General features: G+C 44.4%; 2 protein-coding genes across 6 annotated transcripts in view; one reads left to right on the top strand and one right to left on the bottom strand.

Moving 5' to 3' along the window:
- Positions 1–22,967, top strand: part of Fam168b (family with sequence similarity 168 member B) — a 32,541-nt gene extending 9,574 nt beyond the window's left edge. Inside the window, exons 3-8 of one of the 5 annotated variants that reach the window (XM_017801984.2) lie at positions 8,433–8,513; positions 10,415–10,450; positions 15,227–15,369; positions 15,446–15,644; positions 17,145–17,274; positions 18,596–22,967. In XM_017801984.2, coding sequence (XP_017657473.1) covers positions 8,433–8,513; positions 10,415–10,450; positions 15,227–15,369; positions 15,446–15,644; positions 17,145–17,257 — 572 coding nt within the window. In that variant the 3' untranslated portion in view covers positions 17,258–17,274; positions 18,596–22,967. The remainder of the gene's footprint in view (positions 1–8,432; positions 8,514–10,414; positions 10,451–15,226; positions 15,370–15,445; positions 15,645–17,144; positions 17,275–18,595) is intronic. The other 4 variants (XM_008848271.3, XM_008848272.3, XM_017801985.2 and 1 more) reach the window with 4 other exon arrangements.
- Arhgef4 (Rho guanine nucleotide exchange factor 4) overlaps positions 21,887–24,690 on the bottom strand; it is a 180,720-nt gene continuing 177,916 nt past the window's right edge. The window contains 2 exon segments of the mRNA XM_008848268.3: positions 21,887–24,553; positions 24,556–24,647. Of these exon segments, the coding sequence (XP_008846490.3) occupies positions 24,353–24,553; positions 24,556–24,647 (293 nt within the window). The 3' untranslated portion in view covers positions 21,887–24,352.

Raw genomic sequence — 24,690 nt, 5'->3', positions numbered from 1 at the left:
TAGTAAGAGCCTTGTCTCCACCCCTCACACCAAAAATGAAAAAATAAGAGAGGAAATAGACTGGTTAAGAAATTTGAGAAGAGTTCCTCAGAAAGACTTAGTAGAAAGATTAGAAGAAAAAGAATGACAGTTTTCCAGTATTGATGAAAAATAATGGGGGATAAGACCTCTTGTTTTTTTTTTCTGATAATATTTTTATTTTATGTGTATATTGCCTGCCCGTGTGTAAGTATACCCATGTTGTACAGTGCCTGCAGAGGCTAGAAGAAGGCATTTGATTCCCTGGAACGGTTGTTACTGCCATGTGAGTGCTGAGAATTGAAACTCTATATAAGAGCAGCCAGCCGGTGCTCTTAACCACTGAACCATCTCACCAGCCCCAGACCTCTTGTTCTTAAAAGTATTAACACTAATTTAGATGAAGCAGCAAAAGAGGATCCTGAATGAATCTCAAGGCAGGGAAATAGCCAAACACCTGTGATACTAGCATTACCTGATTCATTTAAGGCATCAGTTGTCTCAGCTTATCACCAGTCTGGACAAAGCTGTGGATACTGAGATGTGTGCATTTTGTTCCTGCCCCTCAGTCATCCTGGGCAGGGATTGACACGCCCTATGTCAAGATTGAAGTGTTTTTCAGACTTTGTGGATTATACATCTCAGTTGTGCCACTAGCACAGAAGCAACCCTTGACAACCATTGGTATGGCTGGTCAACAATTGAAAACAGGTAGTGGGCTGAACTGGCCCTGTGACCATCATTTGAATGTCCTTCCCTGGTCAAGATAATTTTATAGTAAGCCATTATTTTAGGTAGGTTTTTTTTTTCCCCCCTCATTTTTGCTCTAAATTAGCTTTAGAAAGAAAGCCTCTGTAACCTCGAAGCAAAGTTTTGTATATTTTCTATAGTTTTTCCATACTTTAGCTTGGCAATTTCTTGGTTTTGGTATCTAAGTCACTCTGACTTAGAAAGGTATTAGTGCTGGCACTAGTACCTAGGGGTCAGATCTGAGATTATGTGCCTGCTGAATCTGAGGCCAGGCCAGTGTAACTTCAGTGCCAAGGTTGATAAGACATGGAGGCAATTCTTCCTCCAGGTTCTGTCTGTGTAGTAATTACTGGTACTGCTGAGTTTCTTAGTGCTGTTGCTATTTTCTCATTTGTAACACCTGGCTTTGCTCATTTTCTTTTATTCCAAAGAGGCAATTTTTAGCACATTTTTACAGAAATAACTTGAAGCAGATTACATAAAATATATATATACAATGAAATTTAAAGGAGGAAAAATAGGAATAAGAACTCTTAAAAAAAAAAATAGGACTGAAAGACCAAAAGATTTCCCAACATGGGGTCAACTTTGGTGGAATAATGAAGGTCTCCATTGTTTTTGTTTTTCTTGGCGGGCAGGGGGGAGGTCCTAACGAGTTTATTGGGCTTCCTAACAGAGCATAGGGTGGGGGTTTATTTACAGAAGAGTGGGCTCCCCCCGCCCCCATTTATGCCTGAACTGGAAAGTCCACACTCAAATATAGATCCTGTGACTTGCCGACAGCTGCACAAAATGGCAAGAGAGGTGCCTCATGGCATTCTCAGCTTAATATTTCCTTAGCCCCTTCCCCATATGCAGTTTAGGTTGACTGATGGGTGGAAGGGGTAACTGACTCCTCCATGGACTCCTTGACGGACATGGGAAGGAGGTATGACTATAGCTGGTGGGCATAGTGGTGGGAGGACACTTCCAGTTAACACTCCACTCCTTCCTCTGGTTCTTTCTGCCAACCTCTTGCGCATAAGCCCCTGAGCCTTGGAGGGAATAATAGGTATGAGATGATCTTCCTCCCATTGTGGCAAGGCACTGAACTTTTGGGTCTCTGCATCATCTGTTTTCCATGGGCTGCTGGCTCATTTCAGTGGGATTCCATCTACTATACAAACACACAGCAAGAAGCAAGAACATCTAAACAGTGGCTGCTATAATAACCTATGGACATAAACACAAATGGTACTTTAGCAGGTGCATCATATCCATCTAACAAAATAATCACAGTGGCGTCCCTACTGGGGCCTCTAGCCTCCCCTTCCACAGGGGTTTGACTTGGTCTACAATACCAGATGTTTGTTCCACCTTTAGGAGCGGGCATCATATCCAATTGAAAATTTGCTGGTTGTACCTACGCTAGACATGCCACTGTTGCACTGGTACATCTTTTTTGGCATATTGATAGTGCAGCACTGGGGGTCTGTCATTGAGTAGAATTACAGGGGACAGTTCTCCCCATTTGCATGTCCCCTTCTGGCACTATGAAAGCCACCCATTCAGTGGTAGGGAGTTTCCAGCTTAGTCCAAGCTTGATTTCTCTCTCTCCCATGCTCACATCATGCAGTGTCTTCAGCAATAGGGTTTTACCAACCAATTCCAGTGTGCAGCCAACATTATTGGCAATGACTTTTATTGTTTTGGGAACCTCTAGGGCCCCTTTGGCTAACAGCTCATAGGGGGCAGCCCACCTCTGGCACTGGGATTTTCATTTAATAACTGTATGGCTTCTGGTAGGGCTTTCTTCCATGCTCATTTTCTTTTATTCTTTACCTTTTAAGAAAACATTAACAATATTTTATTACATTTATTTATCGTGTATTGTGTAGGTACATGTACCGGTATACATGTGCCATGGTGCATTTGGGGATGGCTGAGGACAACTTAAAGGAGTCGGTTCTTTTCTTTCACCATGTGAATCGTGGGGCGTGAACTTAGGTTGTCAGACTTGACAGCAAGCACCTTAACCCATTGAACCATTTCACCAGTCTCTTACCATGTTATTGTTGTTCTTTTTTTGTTTTTTGGGTTTTTTTTTTTTTTTTTTTTTTTTGGGTTTTTTTTTTTTTTTTTTTTTAAGAAACAGGATCTATCCATGTAGCCCAGGCTGACCTCTAACTCTCAGTTCTCCTTCCTCTTTGAGCAAAGCAATTATAGGTATGGGCCATCATGTCTAGCAAAAAATATATTACCACACTTTTGAGCCATATCTTTATATACTGTTGTCTGCCTTAAGACTCACTATTTTTATCAGGTCAGCCACTCACAGTAACTTTTAGAGAGAGAGAGAGAGAGAGAGAGAGAGAGAGTGTGTCTTTGCTTTTCTATTGCAATATTTCCTTGTGAAGTCATTGCCCATTATCTGGACAACTCGCTTCATTAAAAATTTTTTTTTCTTACAAGTCCACCACAAAGTGTGTGTGTGTTGGGGCGGGGGGAGGATTTTGCTTTCATTTTGGCAGCGTATTTTCCACTATATTTGTTATAATGGCTATAATTACCATAAATTTGGTAGATTAAAACAGTAGTAACTTACATACTCAATGTCCTGGAAGCTAGAATTCTAAGATTAAGGTGCTGCCAGGTTACACTGTCTGGAGACTCTGAGGAGAGTCCATTGTTTGCCTGCCTCTCTAGTTGGTGGCACTGTTGACCACCCCTGACTTGTTGGCCGTGGCTGTCACTCCATTTCTGCCTCTGCTCATACTCTCTTCCTTTGCTGTGTATTTTAGTAAGGACAGTTGTCTTTGGACTTATAGCCTAGTAGTAGGTTGTTGCTCACATCAGGTCACAGTCATAGATTCCAGAGATCTCATGTACCTTTTGGGAGGACTGTCCTCCAGTTTTTTTTTCTTTCAACATTGAATACAGATTTTTACAAAGTTACTTTGCTCAGACTTTAAAAATATAATGGTGTTGTCTTCTGGTTTATTTCAAAGTGATTTTTGCTTTGAGTGTGCCTCTGTAGATGTCTGCCCACTCTCATGTCCTTTGTTGTCTTTAAAATACTATTTTTACCATGATGACTAGATGTGGGGTTTTCATTTTGCTTAGCATGTAGAAAGCTTGAGTCTGGATTGAGTTCTTCCAGTAGTAGCAGTAGCTTTCCACATCTTCTTTCTGTCTCTTTCTCTACGGAAAAGTAAATAAAAGCACTGATGTTCTGCATTTTCCCTATCAGCTTCTTACAGATAACTTCTGCTGATCCACTTCCACTTTACTCATTTGATTGCTACAAAGCCCATGTGTTGAATCAAACTTTTCATCTTGTTCTTTTCTCCAGCATTCTCTTTGGTTTGCTTGTCAGCTCACTGCATCTCTGCATCACCTGTGGTTCCACTAACCTCTTGTCATGTAGTATTTTTCTTGTCTTTTAGCCATGTAGTCCTCTCTTGGTCTGCCTAGGGGGTTTGTCTTTGGTTGTCAGGCATGTTATAATAGAATTGTAGTGTCCATTTGATATCTTCCCTTGCCTGGCAGCTACCCTGATGATCTTCCTCCACATAGAAGTTAAATTTGTATGTTTTCTTTCAGCTTGGGCAAAGCTTGGGTTCCCGCTTCCATACCTCTGTGGGAAGCTGTCATGTACTTCAGTGAGTTTTAGTTTTTCTAAGTCTTTTGCTGAGATAGCTTTGGAATGTGTCATGGCTTGAACATGGTTCATTTCGTTTAAAGCTCTTCAAGGGCCCAATTTTATCATTGTAGTGCTGCAAGACCACCAAAACCTACCTTTATTTCTCTTGCCCTTGTTAAAAACTGGTAAGTTCATGTATTTTTGTTTCTCTTTGATGCGTACATGTTCTAGACACTGGGATGGAGTTAGGAACACATAATTTTTAGGAGGATGACATTTGTGGAAGGTCAGAGGAAAAGGCAGAATTAGGTAGGGAGAGCCTCAGACTGGGGCACTCAATTGTGGAAGTCTCAGCCAGCCCATCAGGTTCTAGGGACAGTTAGAGGTGACCTTCCTAAGGCAGGTAGAGTTGCTGGGGGCTGGCACCCACAGTACTCCAGTCAAATCATAGATCTTTCTGGAGAGGAGAGGTAGGTGTAGTTGTCAACTAACATATTCTAGGAATCACTTGCATAATTGTTCACAGAGGTTGCCTGTTCTTTTGTGGGGTTTCCTCAGTTTGTTCAGCAGGCATCCTTTAATAAGTGTTGAAGTGTTCTGCTTGTAGAATGTTGCACAGTGAATAGCCTGGTTCTTGGGTTGACTGCATTTGTGGAAGTGACCTTCAAAGTGGATTCCGAGACTCTGGAGGGGGGATCATAGTAAACGCTTGTGCAGGTTTAAGTCCAGCTGACTTGTGTTTTGTACTCATAGAAAGTGTGTTTCCTCACAACCTTGCTAGCAGTAGACTGCTTGCTGATCAGTGTTGGAAAATTGTATCAGTGTAGTTGCTGTTCATGTCTGTTATTTTTAGGTTTGTTTCTCCTACTGAGTTTTTGTTCTTCTAGTTTTAAAAGTTATATACATGCATGTCAGGCCCTATGGGTTTGATATCCAGCCCAGCAAAAAGCAAAAACAAACTCAGGCTTTTGTAAATGATGTGTAAATATGTGGTTTTTTACTTATTTTGCATTCTTGGTTTACGTTCTTTTGTTTGTTTATATGTAGCTCCAGCCAGCCTGGAACATGCTGTGTAGACCAGGCTGGCCTCAATTTCACAGAGATGCACCTACCTCCTGCCTCCCTAGAGCTGGGATTAAAGGCACATGCCACCACACCCAGCAGAAATTTAGATTTTGTGTCAATTATTGCAGAGGCTTATGGATTACAGTAGCATTTCAGACTTAAAAAATAATAAAACCACTAAACAGTTTTTTTCTAACTGGTTCTCTAGCATCTCATCAGTATCTGTAGGTGAGTGGATGACAGCTCCAGATCCTGCTTGACCTTTGCTTTCAACCTCTATGGGCTATGGAACCACAGCCTTTGGTGTCCAAAATGAGTAAGGTTGGGGCTGGAGAGATGGCTCAGCAGTTAAGAGCACTAGCTGCTCTTCCAGAGGACCCAGGTTCAGTTCCCATCACCTACATGGTGGCTAACAACCATCCATAACTCCAGATCTAAGGGATCAGAAGCCCTCTTCTGACCTCTTGCAGGCTTTGAACAACACAGATGCACATACATACATATATACATACATGCAGGCAAAACACTCATAAATAGAAAAAAAGCAGGGGAAAGGGGAAGGATTACAAAGTGAGTAAAGTTGATAAAATCATTTGGATGCTGCACATTGTCTGACTGACTAGAAAGCAGGTAGAGAAGTGAGCCCTTGTAGGGGTTCCTGTGCATCATTGGAATGGTGACCCCATTCCAACAGAAACCTTCAGGGTTGTTTGGAAAGGTGGGGGGGGGGAAGTCAGGTAATGGAGCAGGGGTATCCAGGCTGCAGGTGGGGGGCTATGGGAACTCAAAGGAACTTGATATCCAGGCAGTCTGACTGCAGCATCTGTCTTGTAACCCCATGGATCTCAGGGTTGGTTTGGCTGATCTGGCTAGCTAAGCAAGTATCCTCTTCCTCCCTTACTGCTCCCTATGTGTGCTTCCCCAAGCTGTGCACTCAGGATGACCTTTTCCTGATAGAGCACCGTTCTTCAGTCAAGGATATATGAATGGCTGCTCTGGTGCTAGAACTTCCAAACAAGGGGTTGGCAAGATGGCTTAGAGAATGCTTGCTAAGCGTGTAAAGTCTTGAGTTTTATTCCCAGCACCCCCTCCCTCCCCAAAAGCAAAATAACAGCAAAACTGTACTCACAAGGACTGTCTCTTTGGAAGTTAACCCAGACCATTGTGCTCTGTCCCTAGTTTTCACCCAGTCCTTAGTTTCCTCCTGGTTACTGTTACAAAACAGGATTCCCCAAGGAGTTATGATAGCACCTTGTATATATTAGTCCAAAACCAGATGCCTATTGTATTAGTCACATTTCTGTTGGCTGTGATAGAAACACTGACCCAAGCAATTTATAGAAGGAAGAGTTTATTTGAACTTACAGTTCCAGGGGAATTACAGTCCGTCATGGCAAGGAGACATGGTGGCTAGAGGTGGCTGGAGCAGGAGCAGCAGAAGCTAAGCTCTCACATCATCATGTAGGCACAGGAAGCAAGAGAGCAACTGGAGAGCCAGCAAAGCTTAAGAACTCTCTAAGCCCACCCCCAGTGACCCCAGGAGCCACACCTTCTAAAACCTCCCAAAACAGCACCACCATCTGGGGACAAAATGTCCAAATACTTAGAGCCTATGGGGGACATTTTCATTCAAACCATCACATTCCGCCCCTTGGCCCCCATAGGCTTATGACCATATAAAATGCAAAATGATCTTGCTTACATATAGATCCAGATTTCTTTTTCCCATTTCTGGGCATCTTCGGGGTTGATTAGAGCCCCATCAGAAAGAAGATTGAAGTTTAATAATACTGACAACCTGGGCTCCTGACTGGCCATCCTGAATAGAGGAAGCTGGGGTATAGACTATGAAGAAGCCTGAAATGAATTGTTTGAGACAGTACCTAAAACCGAGAACAAAACTTTTAAGTGAAAATATACAGTGAGGCTATATCTTTGCAGTCACTGAGAATGTGTGACCTTAAAACACCTGTTACTCCCCTAGAATCAGCAAAACAGGGTCTTAGGTCTAAGCTCAGTTTGAATTCTGGTTCTTCCCCACTTTGTAGTGAAGCCAGCTGAGGATAATGGACATTAGTACATGATGTTCATCACTCTTGCTGAGTCACAAATTATGAAACTGCCAGGAGCCTTGGGTTTCTTTATTCCAGCTTAGATTAGTCTTCCCTTCCTCACCTCCCTTCCCTCCACCTCTCTCATCTCTCCTTCCTCTTAAGATTATTACTTAGCTTTTTTGTGGGGTTTTTTTGTTTGTTTGGTTGGTTGGTTGGTTTTTTTTTTTTTTGGTGGTGGTGGTGGTTTTTTGAGACAGGGTCTCCCTGTAGCCCCAGCTGGCCTAGAACTCACTGTGTAGGCCAGGTTGTCCTTGAACTCAGAGATCCACCTGCTTTTGCCTACTGACTGCTGGGACTAAAGGCTGTGCTACCGTGCTTTTGTGTCTTTTTAAAGAAACAGCTGCACTGTGTAGCTCTGATTGACCTGGAGCTCACTATGTAAACCGTGCTGGCCTTGAACTCACAGAGACCTGCCTGCCTCTGCCTCCATAGTGCTGGGATTAAAGGAGTCATGCCACCACAACCTGGCTTTACTCAGCTATTCTTCTGTGTTTATTTTGGCCCTGAGATTGAACCCAGGGGCTCACGTGCTAAGCATGAACTTTATACTAAGTTGTACTCCAGCCCTTTGGTTCAGCTATGCTAGACAGTGGACTGCCGTTTGAGTTTCTGCCTGATTTTTTTTTTCCCCCAGTTGTAGAATGTGAGTATTTAATCATAGGTCTAAAAGGTAGGGTTATGTTTGTGACTCATCTAAATTGTGAGGAAACAAGATAACTAGAGACAAACTTTTGATCACATGGTGATGTAGGGGTCTCTAAGCTTTATAGAGACTGGAAGAAGGGTAAATCTCAGGGAGGCCTGGTAGTCAGGTGGTTGCACTTCTTCACTGACACCCTGCTGTGCTGTGTATTTTCCCTTAGCTGGCTTCCCTGTGGGCTATGCAGCAGCTCCTGCCTATTCTCCTAACATGTACCCTGGAGCGAATCCTACCTTCCAAACAGGTATGTGCTTCTTGACAAATGTGTCTCATGTAGGGGGAGGAGGTATGGAATTCTTCATAAATGAACCTGTTTCATGTAATCAAAGCTTGGTTCCCCATGAACATAAAGCATAAAGCTTTGTTTACTGCACTTCTCAGATCTTTCCACTGGCCTGCCATCCAATCCCTGGGTGGTGCAGATGTCAGTTCTTAGGACAGAACGTACTTCTAGGAACTGAAGACCATATTGTCTCTTCACAACACTGTGGTTATATTTTTAAAAGAAAGTCTTGTTCTCTGTATAAAGTGCATAAGAACATTTTCAGATTTAAGAAATTTCTATTAAAATTGAAAATGAATTAGTTTGGGCCTACATTGCAAAGCTGATTTAGTATGATTTCTTCTGGTGAGCCTGCACCCTTTGGTGTGAGCTGTCAGCTTCTTTGGGCCTTACTTACTCAGACAGAATTATGTGATTACTTTGCGGGTGTTGGCCTGTGCTTAGACAAGGGCTCGGCTTGTCCTGTGGCAGGTGTCTTCTGGGACAGTTCTTTGACTTACAGAGCACTAGCCTCACACAGTTGCCTTGGACAGAGAAGAGAAGCCAACAGTATCCTTCCTGTGAATTCCTCTTTTGACACATAAAATTGTACCTTCATGTTCTGCTTTGTCGAACATGACCACCTCTCTTCTGCCCTACACTTAGACCCAGAGAAAACTTTGACTTTGTCTTTCTGCTTCAGAGTTTTCTGTCCCGGGTTTGTGCTCCTGCCCACCTAAACCAGGGTGGTATACACAGAGGAACTTTTTCTTAATGATATCCTATCTCTGGGAGACCCAGTTAATCCAAGTGTCTCTACTTTAACCCCCTAGCTTTTTCCCATAGTAACCTTTTTCTCTCCAGAACTCTACTCCTCTTGTGGTGTTGTCTGGCTTCTTCTCACATGCTTCCTCTCCTCCACCTGTCTTTGAGTCTGTTTTTGGAACATCTTCAGCAATTGTTCATGGTGTTTACTCATTGGGGGCTGTATAGGTTCCAACACCCTTCTCCTTTTTGTGAGAATCTTCGTATTGTACAGCTTTTAAAGCAGTGCTCTTGAGGTATTTAGGACCTAGCTGCACATATTTAAAGTGTGTGTTTGGTATTTTCTGCTGTAAAGTGTATCACCATCACAGTTGGTAGTGAATATACCTGTTTTGGCAAAAGTTTGGTTCTGTCCATTACTAACTCTCCCAGGTTCCAAGGAGTCACTGATTTTGCTTTCTCTCACTATAGTTGAGCTTGTGTTTTGTAAATTTTTTATGAAACTTAGCAGTTTCTAGCCCACAGGCTGTTCTGGTATTGTATTTTATTGGAACCTCTTCAAAAGCACCCTCCAACCTGTTCCCCAGCCTGGTGGGAGCCTCTTCCCAGCACTCTGGGGCTTTTGCCTTTTCCCTCTATTTCAGTCCTTGTCTTCTTTTAGGTTCCTCTTTGCTTTTGTGGAGGATTTCCTTCAGAGGTTCCTGGGAGATCATGAGGGAGTCATGATTTAGAGAATTTCTGCCTGTAAAACACTTTCTGTATGCTTGCTCACTCACTCATTGACTCACTCATTGGCTGTTTCTCTCATGATAAGTCTCTGGATATGGTTAGAATTGTGGGCTATCAGCCATTTTCCCCAGGATTGTTGGAGGATTCAGTGCATGAAAATTGTCACACTTAGAAATGGCACTTCCTTCATTTTATTTAATAGTTTATATTCAAATTTAAGGCAAGCCAGTAGTCTTGAATATTTGGAACCAGGATCTACTTGATGCATATTGAATATGTTTATGAAATTGAATGTATACATTTTGCCTCCCTTAAATTTGTAACAGCCTGCCTAACCTTAAAAAATAACTTTGACTTTAAATAAATTATTTTTTTGTTTTTATTTGCAGTGCTGGAGATTGAACCCAGGGTCTTGCACAAGTTAGGCAAGTGTTCTACCTCTGAGCTACATTCTTGGCCGTGTGTGTGTGTGTGTGTGTGTGTGTGTGTGTGTGTGTGTGTGTGTGTTTATTTATTTATTTTATGTGTATGAGTGTTTGGCCTGCGTGTATATACGTGCACTATGTACATGCCCAGTACCCATAGAGGCCAAGAAGAGTTGGATTCCCTGGAACTGGAGTTACAGTTGTGAGCTGCCATGTAGGTGCTGGGAACTGAACCTTGGTCCTCACGCCTCTCCTTTCTGTTTTGAGACAGGATCTTGCTATGTACCTAAGCTGATCTTAGACTCCAAGCTTCCTACCTTAACCTCCTGAGTGCTAACAATCTAGGTATAGTGTTACACCTGCTTAAAGAGTTTTTATTAGGAACAATTTCAAGTGTGTATACAAGCCTATGAGAGTGTAGTCCCAGTCATCTTGCAGTCACCTGGCAGTCACTTGGCTTGGAATGGTAGCAGCTCAGAGCTGATATTTTCATCTATATTACTACCACTTTTTCCTGTAATCTTTTAAAGTAACTCCCATACATCATTTTCATGATATTTAGAAGTAGTTCTAAAAGTATATATAATAATGTCATTATATCTAAAAATATTCATTTTTAAAATTATTCTGTATTCCAGTTTTCAGGTATGTCATCTGTATTGTGAGTTTTATGAGGTTTTTTTGTTTTGGGTTTTGTTTTGTTTTTTTTGACTTTTTACACTGAAGTAAATGAGCTATGTTCTTTAGAACCATATGAAAACTGGCTAGCACCAAAAATTCTGAATGATTCCAGATTTACACCTAGCATCTGCTCTCAAAGTGTGACATACTTGAATATTTTGATTTTTAGTATCTTGTTCATGTGACTTCACTTATTAAAGAGAGTCTCATGTTCCTTTTTTATTTCTGGGTTTATGCAAAGCATCTGTGCTGGCCTCAAATCTACAATCCTCCTGCTTCAGCCTTCTGAGTTACAGACATACACTGCCATGCCCAGCTCTGGCAAGATCACTCGATTAAGGCCCTTGGAAATGATGGGACAGAAACTGGGTTTAGATGGGATGGGGACCAGCGTGAGGTGAGGACTGCCTGGCATGAATATGGTCATGGTAAGTCCTGGAGGACTGGATTGGAGAAGAGGAGTTATACAGGACAAGGCTTTATTTTCCTACCCTCATCGCCCACAGTTTCTTTGTTTTCAGTCAGCTTTGCTCTCCACCCTGAACTGGTTCTACTTTCCTCCATACATGTTGTGCTGTGGGTGATCTGGTTTCCTTCTAAAGTTAAGCACCTCATGTAAAGGTTATCTCTGGTAGGACCTGACCTGTCAGTAACAAACAATAGCTGGACCTGGTGGCCAGATATATCCAGTGAGAGATACCTCCATGTGAGAACCATTTACTTGGGAGGAGTTAAAGACTGTCCTGGGCCTTCTTGCAGTATCAGTGGAACTGGAACTTGATGGCTTCTACGTTGCTTTTTTTTTTTCCTGTATACTTAATGTTTTTTGTTTGTTTGTTTTTGTTTCTGAGACAGGGTCGCCCTGTAGCCCCTGCTGGCTGGAGCTCCCTATGTAAACCAGGCTGGCCTTGAACCCACAGAGATCCCCCTGCCTCTGCCTCCTAAGTGCTGGTATTAAAGGCATGTACCACCACTCCTGGCTTGTCTTCATATACTTAATGTTTTAAAAATTTGTTGTGGTTTAATTGGCATATAATAAAGTTGCATGTATTTAAAATTTTTAAGTTTCAAAATGCATTTACCGTGTCTTTATCCATTTTCCTTTTGTATCCTTTGTAAAGACTAGGAGATGATCAGCTAGAGAAGGGAGCTGTGAAGTTAGCTCTCTACCACTATAACAAATGCCCAAGGTATTCAGCTCTCTAAGAGAAAAGATTTGTTAGGGCTTACAGTTTTGGAGATCTCAGTCTGTGGTCATTTGGCCATTACTTTGGGCCTCTGGCTAGGCAGAAAGAAGCACATGGTAGAGCAAAACAACTCACTTCATGGGTGTGAATCAAAAGAAAGAGAAGGAGAAGGGGCCAGAATCCCACTGTCTCCTTTGAGAACTTACTCTCAGTGATCTAAAAGACTTCTTACCAGCTGATTACTGCTGGGTGAGAATGAGCTGATATTAAAGGGAGGTACTCTAGATAGACTGACTAGATCCCAGTGGATGAACTTACACTGAGGGCCATCTAGGGACACTAACTTTACATGGTAGGATAACACAAATGACAGAAGGTATGAACTCCAGTGGCGGGGTATATGGGAGGGTGCCAAAGGGGAAGGGAGTATAAAGATAATTTTCTGTATGAAATACACAAAAATTCAATAAAAGATTTGTTTTTAAAAAGACTTAATACTAGGCGCTACCTCTTGACTGTTCCACTACCCCATATTGCCACACTGCAGGCCAGGCCTTCACAACATGGGTCTTTCTGAGAACACTTAGGATCCAAGCTACGACAAGAGACTCTTCATGTGCTCTTGTCTTTAAATTTGCTTTTAAAAAAACCAAGTGGAAAATCTACAAAAATGGAAAATTTGGCTCTCTTGGCAAAGCACTAATAGTGAAAGTTAACATACTCAAATGTTTAAGTATGTATACTTAGAGTTAATGTACACATAACAAAGTTAACATAGACATAATGAATTTCAAATGTTACAGGGAGACCTAGGAACATGTTTTGTCATCTTCAACTAGCTGAGGTTGGCAGTTGTCTGGTTTGAGTTAAGAGGTCAGGACTCCAGATTTAGGCAGGTCTGGGTTTGAGTACCTGCTGTGTGCTTTAGGATTGGGCCAGCTGCTGGGCATGCTAAAAGGTAAGAACACGGAGGAGTGTTCTGAGAAACACATGGAAAGGTGTGTCATTGAGGTCTGCTGACCTTGCCCACAGTGTACAGACCCCCAGTATTGGCCTGCAGCCAAGACAGAATAAATGAGCAGATCTCACCTAGCCCCCCTAGAGGAAAGTAGAATTTCTTTCTTGTGATTGAAAAAAAAAAAAAAAAAGACCATTAAAATTTGTGGATGTTGTAGGAGATAATCATTCCTAATAGTATTAGAAAAATTTAAAAATATTTGTATCCTTGATTCATGTTTGAAAACTTGAGATATAATTTATGCACAAACACATATTTAGTGTGCATTTGGATGAATTTCCATAGCTGATTTTTTGTGTGTTATGTAGCCGTCACTCAGCAAAATTTGGGACACTCATTATTCTAGAAGGCTTCTTTGCCCTCTCCCTGATTTTTTGGTGGACTGGGTAGTTGTTAGATATGTAAATGAGGTAATTCATTGTACTGTTCTGTGGCTTCCTAAGAAATCCATTGTGGTTTGAAATTCATTTATAATTTCGCTTTGAATTGCTAAGTAGTGTTTATCTGGCTGGATCACAATGTCTCCTTCTGTTGATGAACATTCATGAATAAGGCCGGAGACCATGTTTTGTAAAGTTCCATTGTAGCCCCTAGGAGAAGCGACTTGGGGTGGTGTTGCTGGGTGCCATGGGAGTATGTCTGTGGCTTTAGACCTTGTTACTTCTGACACTCCATGGACAGCTGAGTGCTCTGTGTCTCCAGTTTGCACCAATAGGAATGTAAAGGATGGTCATGGGTGACATTTCAGAAAGCATTTGTGCAGATGTAGAACTGGAAGCTGTCCTTTTCAGTGTTCAAGTGTCAGGTTTGCTGTGTTTGGGCAGTTGCATACCACTGCCAGTCTGTTGTTGCTTTGGAAAGACTCCTACCCCCTATTCTGGCCACCACCTGTGGGTTTTCTAGCAGTGATTTCTTCTGGAGTTTCCTGTCAGCTGCTTGTAGCATGTATCCTGGTTCACTTAGTAGTTATCTTGAGGCTTGTCTTGTGTTGTATGTCAGCAGTTGGTCCCTTTTGGATGCACCACAGTTGTGTGGTCATCTGCTGATGAACATATGAGCCAGTTCCAGTAATTCTGAGCCTTGCCTTCTGGTCCCAGAGCAGACCTCTGTCTCTGCTGCTTCCTCATTGGATGTTTAGTCCCCCTGCGCCTTTGGAGTTCTCCCTTGACTTCTGGAGATAAATTTTGAAGCCCACAGCCCCCAGGTCTCTTTACAAGGCACTTTGCTGCGATCAGGCTACTTGTTCTCCCTGCCACCTGAGAGTACAGCTTCTGGAAGTAGCTAAATTATGTTCCACCTCAGCCACGTAAGGCTGTAGAATGTCGTCTTCCCCTCGTGGTTAGTGTAGCTTTATCTTCTGTTTCATAATCTGCCTTAACATCATTCATGCCATTTTGCTGGGGATTGATGCAAGTCAGCCTGCCCCTTTGACCCAGGTGCTTTGCTAGGCCCTGGCGTTCAGTAGGTTTCTTTCTTTGGTTTTGTGGTGGTGAGCAGCATTAAGATGAGCTTGCTTACAGAGAAATTTTTGTGTGTATATGCTTATTTCTTTGAGATGGATTTCTGGACCTTAATTGCAGGATTAACAGATAACACATATCATTACTGCTAAATTGAGCCCAGGGAGACCATAGCGGTTTCTGTTCTAGCATAACAGGGCAGAGTCTTCTGTGAGCATACGCTCTGTAGAACTCACCCCACCCCCGCCCCCATCCCCCAACACGCAGACATGCACACACAGTTCTGAAAGCTGGTCTTGGAGGAGGGACAGGGCTCTAGCGGCATCATCTTGACTGTTTGTGATTGGAGGTAGCCCTGGCTCTTCATTGCATACTTGTCCTTTTCTGGCACTGGCCAGGTGAACTCAGGCCTTTGACTTCTTTGTTCCAGGCTACACTCCTGGCACACCTTATAAAGTGTCCTGTTCCCCAACCAGTGGGGCTGTGCCACCATATTCCTCCTCCCCCAACCCCTACCAGACGGCCGTGTACCCTGTGAGAAGTGCCTACCCCCAGCAGAGCCCGTATGCCCAGGTATGCTTGGGCACACCCTGCACCGTGGGGAGGGTTGGTTCTATCAGATCGCTATAGCCCTGGGACCCTTTGGCAGTTGTCTCTCTTCTCCCCACAGCAAGGCACATACTACACACAGCCGCTGTATGCAGCACCCCCTCATGTCATCCACCACACCACCGTGGTGCAGCCCAACGGCATGCCAGCGACGGTCTACCCTGCTCCCATCCCTCCTCCTAGAGGCAACGGGGTCACCATGGGCATGGTTGCTGGAACCACCATGGCCATGTCAGCAGGTGAGTCCTAGTTCTTGGTGTACGTGTTTGTGGTGGCTGGAGAGCTGGCTGAGGTGGGGAGAGTTCATGAAGGCGCTGACGCTTGTTTCTGGATTCTCATGACTTCAGTTATATGAAAGAACCCCTCCTTCCTTCCCCTTCTTTCAGGAGTAAGGGATATAGAGGAACAGGCCATGAGCCAAGTGACCTCCATTGTGGAGCATAACTGAACAGCACTAGCTGAATCTGATGGAGTCACTTTGTTACGTGAGCTAGGTGTCCAGTAGGGATGAGGAGTAGCAGATGCTCCTTACTGGCTCTGCCTTCTGCAAGCAGATAAACATTGAACAGTGGGGTACATTTTGTGTTCCTAATGGGCTACCTGTCTTTGTAGGTTAAGTTACACAAATGGAGAAGCTTGCGTGAGTCTAGGAAAGCTGGCATTGTGTTAATAGAGGGAATAGCTGCTTGTAGAAATCCTTTGGCATTTATCTGCTGAACCAGGGCAGCGGGTTTGAGGTGCATCTCCAAGGACCATAGAAGATCAGGGGTGAGGTTCCACCTTGGCCTTGGGATGAATGTGGCTGCTTTTAGGCTGTTGCCACATAAAGTCCCTTAGTTGTCCATGACTAGGTTTTGTTTTGTTTTTTTTCTTTTTAAATCTGCATTTGAGTTTCCTGTACTTGTCTGTTAAGGCAAAAACTGCTGTGGACTGACTGCTTGCCTGAGGGCCCAAGGCAGGGGTGTGAGCATCAAGGAGTTCCCCCCACTCCAGGTGTGAGGTGTGACTTATCCTCAGATCAGCCATTGCTGAGTGTAGTTGCAGGAAAAATGTGTTTTATTAATGTACTTAGAGTCTTACAGAGTATAGAATCCCCTCTCTCCTCTCTTCCTTTCACTGTCTCCCCTCCTCCCCAAACTTTTCAGTATACAGTTCAGTAATGTTAATTGTACTCTCATTGCTGTGAAACAGATCTCCAGAACTTCCCTGCAAATCTGAAACTCCTGTACCCATTAAACAAAAACTCCCTTTTTCCTTCCCCCTAGGTGTGGCAGCCACCATTCTGTGTTCTGTCTCTGAGTTTGACAACTCTTCAGTACCTCATATAAGTGGGACCATACACTGTCCTTTCGTCACTGGCTTTTTCACTTAGCACAGTATCCTCAAAGTTCACCTCTGTTATGCATGTATCAGAATTTCCTTCCTTTTTAAGGCGAGTAATACTCATTTTTTCTTTTTGTAGTTTATCATGTGACCCACTAAAATTAGTGTGCATGGTCTATGAAGGGGAGGCACAAACATACTATCACAACAAGCCTACTGTGTTCAAAACATCTTTCAACTCTTTGAGATAATCTAGTCAGAATTGTGACCTTTTTCTGGTTCAAGACCATCCCTCTTCCCATGTGCCTCCCCCTCACAAGGAAGCCAGGCACATGCTTTTCAGAGGCCTCATGGTGGAGCCCTGCTGGAGAGGCCACTTTATGCCTTTATGTGTGATGAGTTCCTCTTTCTTTCAGGTACCCTGCTGACTGCTCATTCTCCAACTCCTGTTGCCCCTCACCCGGTCACTGTGCCTACATACCGGGCCCCAGGAACACCCACCTACAGCTATGTGCCCCCTCAGTGGTGATCACCCTGCAGATTAATGTAAGTGACCAGTGAAGGCTGACTGGGCCTGGTGGAGATGCATTTCCCTAAGGAAATGGGACGTCAACCTTGAATTTAGGCTTTCCTAGTTTGCTTCTCTGTTGCTGTGATAAAACCGTGACTGAAAGCAACTTGAAAGAAAGTATGTGTGAATGTATTACCTGCATATTTGTAAATGCACTTGTGATGTGCAGTGCTCATGGAGATCAAAAGAGGGTGTTGCTCCCCTGGAACTGGAGTTACAGATTATTGTTAGCTTCCATGTGGGTGCTGGGAACTGAACCTGGATCCTCTGCAAGAGCAGCCAATGCTCTTAACCACTGAGCCATCTTTCCAGCCCCTCAGCTACCTTTCTTATACCCACCTGCCAAGGGATGGCACCACCCACACTGGCTGGGCTTCCCTGTGTCAATTAGCAATCAAGAAAATGCCCCACCAATCTGATGAAGGAGATTCCTTAATTGAGATTCTTCCCTTTCCGCAGGTATATCTAGTTTTGTGTCAAGTTGACAAAAAGTAGCCAGCCAGTCACTGACAAGAAAGGTACACCTGCTTCTAACTTCTAGAACAGTGTAGCACTTTCTGCTTTTTTTGTCTTTTTTTGAGACACGGTCTCCCTGTAGCCCTAGCTGTCATGAAACTCCCTAGGTAGACCAGGTTGGCCTTGGACTCACTGTAGCCCCAACAGTCCTGAAACTCAGAAGGTAGACCAGGTTGGCCTTGAACTCACATAGATTCACCTGCTTCTGCCTCCTAAGTGCTGGGATTAAAGATGTGCACCACCACGCCTGGTGCTTTGTGCTTTTCTTAAAAAAAAATTCATTATCTTTATGTGTATGAGTGTCTTGCCTGCAAGTAGGTAGATGCACCCTTGTAATGCCTGCAGAGGTCAGAAGAGGGTGTCGAATCTCCTGGAACTGGAGTTACAAACAGTTGTTAGCTGCCATGTGGATGCTGGGAATTGAACCTGGCTCTTTTGCAAGAGCATTCAGTGTTCTTAACCACTGAGCCATCTCTCCAACCCCATGCTTTATGCTTTTATTCTTAGTGGGACCCCCCCCAAGCAGAGAACAGAAGGAAATTGTATTAAACCGTATTAAACTGTTTGTACTATGCATCTTTCACCTCCTGATAGACTTGCATCATCCCCCTGCTTGCTGCAGGATTTAGGATTCCAGTTGTAACTGGGGTGTGGGTGTAGGGGTTCCTATCAGTAAAGTGGATGGGAAACAGTTACAGCAGCTTTGCCAGCTGCTGCCCTTCTGGGGTTTTTGGAGCAGGGTGCCAAGAGCCTGTCTGACTGTTTGTCATTCTTCCGCAGATTTGAGGATGGAGCTGTGCAGTCACATCATTGAGTTCCACAGCTGGTGCTGCAGGCCGTGTGCCTCCAACCAGGACTTTCTTCTTAATGCTCTCGACACTTAGCTAAACACCGCGTCCCGGCCCAGCAGGTCCCAGCGCCGCTAGTCTCCAACTAACTCTGTGGGTTGGTCTTAAAGCAAATCCTGTTTTGTGGACTGCCTGGCAATTTTTTTAGCTAACTGTAATGATAAAAAGGGAGTATTAATCTATTCTGAATCATATCTAGTTGAATGCATGTTTATAAAAACAAACACAGAAACAAAGCTTGCTCAATCTACCTGCAGTGACTGATGCAAAACCATCATATGCAAAACCCAAAGGAATGGACTGTGTTTTACAACCCATGTCATTCAGTACTGTTCTCGTAAGCTGAGTCTTAAAGTTATATATGTTGAAGTGAATGTCTTCATAAAGCATCTGAAGTACCAGAGGTGATTCTTCAGCCTCTTGGGGTTGGTGAGGGTTGCCAGTTAAGGACGTGGACTTCTTGTGTTCAGCCACCTGTTCCTTTGGCACTGCCTGAATCTGGAGGGAGCTGCAGGGACTGGGAGAGAGTAGTGAGCCTGTGGTGGCTCCAGAGCAGCAGTAGTGAGTGTCCCTCGCCTCCATTTTCACTTAGATGTGGTCTGGGGACCAGGGGGTGAACCTGAAGCATATCAGGGAAGATGGAAGCTGGGTGGCAATACAGCTGGGGTGAGGGGTGGGCTGTGTCAGCAGAGCAGTGTCTCTGCGCTCTGAGTTTCCACTATGATGTTTTGTGACTCTGTTGGGAAAGCCCATTGTAGAACTAACTAAACTGTCTTCTAGGTCAGAAGATGTCAAAGAGAAATAGCCACATGTGGAGGCGGGGTTATCTGCTTTATTTAGCTTAGAAAATCATTCCTTTTTTCCCCTTGAGAAGCATTGAGTCAGCTGAAAACACATAGTCATTGCTGTATTCAGGCCACAGATAAGGGCAGAGATTTCAGCTATGTGCTGTGGAGAACATTGTATATTTAAGACTGATTAAAAGAGAATGTCTGTATTTTAACTTAGTTCCTTATGTTTCTTATAGAGAGGCAGGGTTGTGATTATGTCTGAAAATGTAGAAACATGTAGCTTGTCCCGGGGTCATCCACCTGATGGTGACCTATCTTCTATGACCAGATGGAGGGGACTCCTAGAAAGGGAGCATGGCCAGAAGGCATGTGAGCTGCTGCTGCCACTTTTCCCTATAGCTGAAGGTACTCAGCAGCAAGCAGATGTGGAGAATGGAGAGGGCCAGGCAATACTGGAAGTCACTTGCCTGCGAGGATCTATTGTGGAAAAGATTCTGAATGTCTAATCTGAATATGTATATAAGAAATCAAGAGGGTTGGATTGGTTCTTTTCACCTGAATATGCCCGATGTGAATCTATGAGAGTATTTCTGTTTGGTGGGGTCAGAGGGCAGGGTATGAGGACCTCTCTGGGTCTGTTAGGGGTGTGTGTGTGTGTGTGTGTGTGTGTGTGTGTGTCATTTTTCTCAATCGCATCATTGAAGTTCTAAGGGCTTTGGTTGGAAGGGGATTCTGTGCTTGTCTCTAGTAGCTAGGTCAGGGCCCCCATGCTGGGGTGGAAGTCATCTCATTTGCAGTCAGCATGGCTAAGAGGGTGAATCATCTGGCCACTGAGTCTTTGGTAACCTTATTTTTATAGTAATTTTCTTCACAATTTTTTAACGTTTTATTTTTCAAGAAGTTTAAGATTTCTGCATGGATCAGTGTAAAACGAAGATTCCTTATTCCTGGTATTCATTAACACAGAATGTTTACTGATGAGTACTTTAATCACCTCGTGAGCACTTAATTCTGTGTGTGTGTGTGTGTGTGTGTGTGTGTGTGTGTAAGAGTGAGCAAGAGAGCACACGTGTGGGACAAACGTTTACCCTAGACACACAGCTTGTGTCCATTTTTGCATTCGGTGTTGATAACCCCATCTATGTGGTTGACAGTTTGTAGTGTTGGTGGTTCCAAGAACCCAACAGACAGAAGAAGGTAGCTTTCCCAGGTAAATGACCATAGAGGAGAAGAACATACTCACGATTCTAGTGTATGTATGAAAAAGTCCCCCACACAAGTAGAAACATACATGCATCCCTGTCTCTAAAGGGTAAAACTTTTCAACTATGGCAGGAATTTACTCGGTCTTCAGGTGTGCTTGAGGCTGGCATGCTGTGTTTCCACAGGCACTTGAGTTTTCAGGAGCAAAAGTAAGGTTTTGTATCTTGTCCTGCTGGTTTCATCAGCATCACACACTTTTCCCTGTAACTTTTTTAAAAATCTTTTTTCTCATTGAAATTAAGTTGACCAACTATCAAATATATAATTCATCTGTGTGGAACTCTTTTCTGTTTTGAAACTATCGGCCTCAGCTGGTGAGTGGATCTGCAGGTGGTAGATCATACCTATAGGTGAGATTCTGGGTATATGGTAGTACCAAATGGTTGGAGGCTGTGATTTTCAACAGCATTCACTTTCAGTAAAATTTAAGGAACAGAACTTGGCCAGTATGCTAATACACAGCTGCATAATTTGGTATTCTGAAAATTGTGGAGCATTCCAAGGAAGTGTGCTTTTATTAAGTGTGTGTGACATTCCTGACTAGAGTCCTTCAGCCAAATTCATTTAGAAGGTGAGGCAGACAGGCAGGCAAAGGACCTGATCCTGTGAACTCAGACTTCCTTTTAAGCATTTTGTCTTTTTAAGTTTATTCTGTCTTTTCCCTGAGGCTAGAGCGATGTCTTCATCTGCTGCTGCTGTCCTTTGCAGTTTGAAGGTTGGCAGAGACTTAAGTTGCTGAGTCAACGTTGAACCACCCATAAGCTCCCTGACTTTTGAGAACTAAGGCCAGCCTCAGAACTGGGCCAGTTAGCTAACAGGCTTGGAAGTGCTTCCAGAACCTTTGTCTCATTGTCTGCCTTTGAAGAACATTGAAAGCATTGAGTGGCTGTTGGCCTACCAATTGCCATTCTGGGCAATGGCTTATTGAATGCTCTGTAGAGGCTTTTCCTGCAGACAGAGCGGTCCCCAGCTCTGCATTGGGTGCCTGACTGCTGAGTGTCCACCCTTTCCCCAGCCAATTTATTGCATTTGATTATGCCAACTGCTGTGACAGGATGCCTCTAGAGCAGTGTGCATGTTTCTTGGGGGAGACCAACAGTGAGATGAAACTCGTTCTTAGGGAAGTTTGGGTTGCACTGACCTGGCGTGGGCTTTTGTGACTATGCCTGTGGTTGTGAGAGGCTAGCATATAACCAGCCTTAAATACTGAGGCTACTTTACAGAGAAGTCCAGATTTCCTCGCCTGTCCTTTCTGAACATTGGAATATAGTATTACTCTGATGGTGGGGCCACCTTCTCTCATTCAGCAGCTAACATCTGTGGTTTGTCCACTGGGCACTGCTGGATGGTGCAGGACCTCCCATGGGTACAGTAGCAGTTGGGTCAGCTACTGGTCCTTTTTTCTGGTGCTTTCTGAGGAATTTCTGGAAGGTAGGAGTGCAGCTAGCTTAGTGATTGAGCACCGCTTCCATGTCTATGTTACTTCATCTGAGCTGTGTACTACTCCTTCCTGTTTGAGCCTTCTAAATGTCATGCAGTGGTACCCCGAGGGGAGGACTTGGTCTTTGTAGGAACAGCCCGATTTAGAGGATTCCTTTCTTCCCACTCTTGTTCATTTGGAAAACAAAACCTGTGAAATAAACCTTATTAGAGTACATGGGACTAAAAGTTGTCAGGTGGGATGGGGAGATGGAAGCAGCTTTTCTGTTCAGGACCGCAGTAGTTCTACATGACAGGCAGGCAGCTCCCTGGGAAGTGGGTGGGCCTGATGCAGACTGGGAAGTGGATTAGACTAGCTGGGCCAGATTGTGGCCTGGTTCCCAGCAGGGTACTGTTAACAGCTACTTGGAAGAAAGGCCCCAAGGAGCTTGATGTGTTGTGACTGGATAGGAAAAGCGTGGTGGGAGGGGGTGTTGTTTTGGGGTTCTTTTTTTTTTTTTTACTTGTTTTTTTAAATACTTTTTTTTACACTGTTCTCTTGGTACTTTTTAAAGCTTAAGTCAGCATTGTCTTCCAGTGTTAAAAGGCACCCCTCACCTCTGCATTGAACCTATGTGTCAATACAAAGGAATGGATGGACCACCCATCCTGAGCCAGTTCAATTAGGTGTAAATTCATACTATTTTAATTTTTTATGCAATCTGATGAGTAGATGAGCTCAGATTTAAAATCCTTCAAAGCACGTTTATTGTAACAAGAATTGTTATGTATTAATACTGCAGTTTTCAATAAAGATTGACTTGTGTTGCATATTCTGGTTTTCATGATTTTTCCATGTGAGTTTTGTTAGAGGTCACAGCCTGACTGGCATGTTGTTGGAGCTTCTCCCAAGTCAGGAGGTTCCAGTGGGCTGGAGAGTGGCCATGGTGTATAGCCCTCACTTGGCTTTGGAGGATGGGCTGCTGGAGTAAGTTGCAGGAGTGGGTGGGGGGAGGGTCTTTTCAAATGGTGCAGGGAGGGAGGCTACACTGAGACCTGTAAACCTCAGTGACCCCCATCCCTTAAACCCAGTTTCAGCTGGATACTCTAGGAACAGACCACCAGTCTCCTAGGAGGTGGAAAAGGGCAGTTGGTGTGCCCACTTGTCATACCATGGCTCCTGGCCTGTTTTCCTTCCACTGCTGTCCTCCCCTCTCCCCTAGGTGTCTATAGCACTGAGCCAGTGGCCTAGTGAGCACCCTTCCCCCAGGCTGAGATCAGAGGAGAATTTGAGGGCAGAGGCAGGTTACCAGGCCCTGGAGGGATGGCTGGCATGGGGAAGAGGAACCACACACACACACACACACACACCATCCCCCCCAAAACAGAAAGCTGGCAGGTAGCCACGATACTTTTCACATTTCTTTATGAAAATTAAATGTGGTTTCTGGCTTAGAGAAGGTGTAGTGCAAGAGCGATTGTCCATGCTGCTGGATCCTGTGGGCTCCACACTGACATGCAGGCCCAGGCTGCACACCCCACACCTGAGGGTAGGGGGTCAGTCCACGCTAGGCCATAGAATTCAGTCCTTATGGCTTCTCACGCTCATGAGGGTAAGGCAATCTTTCTTGTGTCATTAACAATTCCTTTTCGCCATTGTTAAAACAACAGGACAAAATCATAAAGAACAGGAACCAGGTATGTGTGTGGCCACCCAGTGGACTGTCAGAGCCCAGCCCAGGTACATGGCTGGCTGTATGATTTTGTTCTCACTGCATATATCATAAGTGAAGGATATCCAGCAGCCAGCAGCGTCTAGAGGGGCTGGGAGGAATAAGGGCGACTATGGGCCAAAGATTTGGATGCAGAATTCCTGGTTCCTGCTCTCTGGGGTTGCAAGTGGCCTGGTGTCACCAGCAGGGCTGGGAGCCTGAAAGGACAAATGGAGAGCAGAGGGGCACACACCTGCCTTTGCAGGTGGTTCATGGCCACACAGTATGTCTCCTGCCCAAAGGAAACAGGAGTGGAGATGAGGAAGTTTCCAAAAGAGTGTCCAGAGCAGCTGAGCCTTGTACACATCAGCCTGGCCAGTGGTTCTGAGCTGTGGCTTGCAGGCTTACCATCATTGGAGGCCCTGTGCAGGTCCCGAGTGTTGGTGCCCATGCAACACTGCACTAGCAGTGGGGAAGAGGTCAGAGACCGGGCCCAGACCTGGTTCAGCTCTGGTGCTGTACCCTAATCGCTTCCAGGTTTGCAAAATAAGCAGAGGGCCAGATAGAGTAGGCCTCAGGGAGGGAAGGCTGGGGCTGCAGATAGGCAGGTCCACAAAGTGCCATCAGGTTGTCTGGTAGGTGCTGGCTTACTTGCGGAAGGGGGCCAGCCGGCTGATGCTGTGCCAGAAGGTAGATGGCTTCCGCCTGGGCTCTGCTAACACCAACACTTGCTGTTGAGGCCGGCTGGCAGGCAGTGCTGGGTGCTTGTGGCGGATCAGGTAGCCTGGCCTGCCAACAGCTGGGCAGGGAGGACAGCAGGGGTCACAGGGTGGAAGGCAGAG

The sequence above is a fragment of the Nannospalax galili genome, unplaced genomic scaffold, assembly GCF_000622305.1.
Source record: "Nannospalax galili isolate Female #2095 unplaced genomic scaffold, S.galili_v1.0 scaffold224, whole genome shotgun sequence".
Lineage (NCBI taxonomy): Eukaryota > Metazoa > Chordata > Mammalia > Rodentia > Spalacidae > Nannospalax > Nannospalax galili.
The sequence above is the reverse complement of the archived record's forward strand: the minus strand, read 5'-3'. Positions and strand labels throughout refer to the sequence as shown.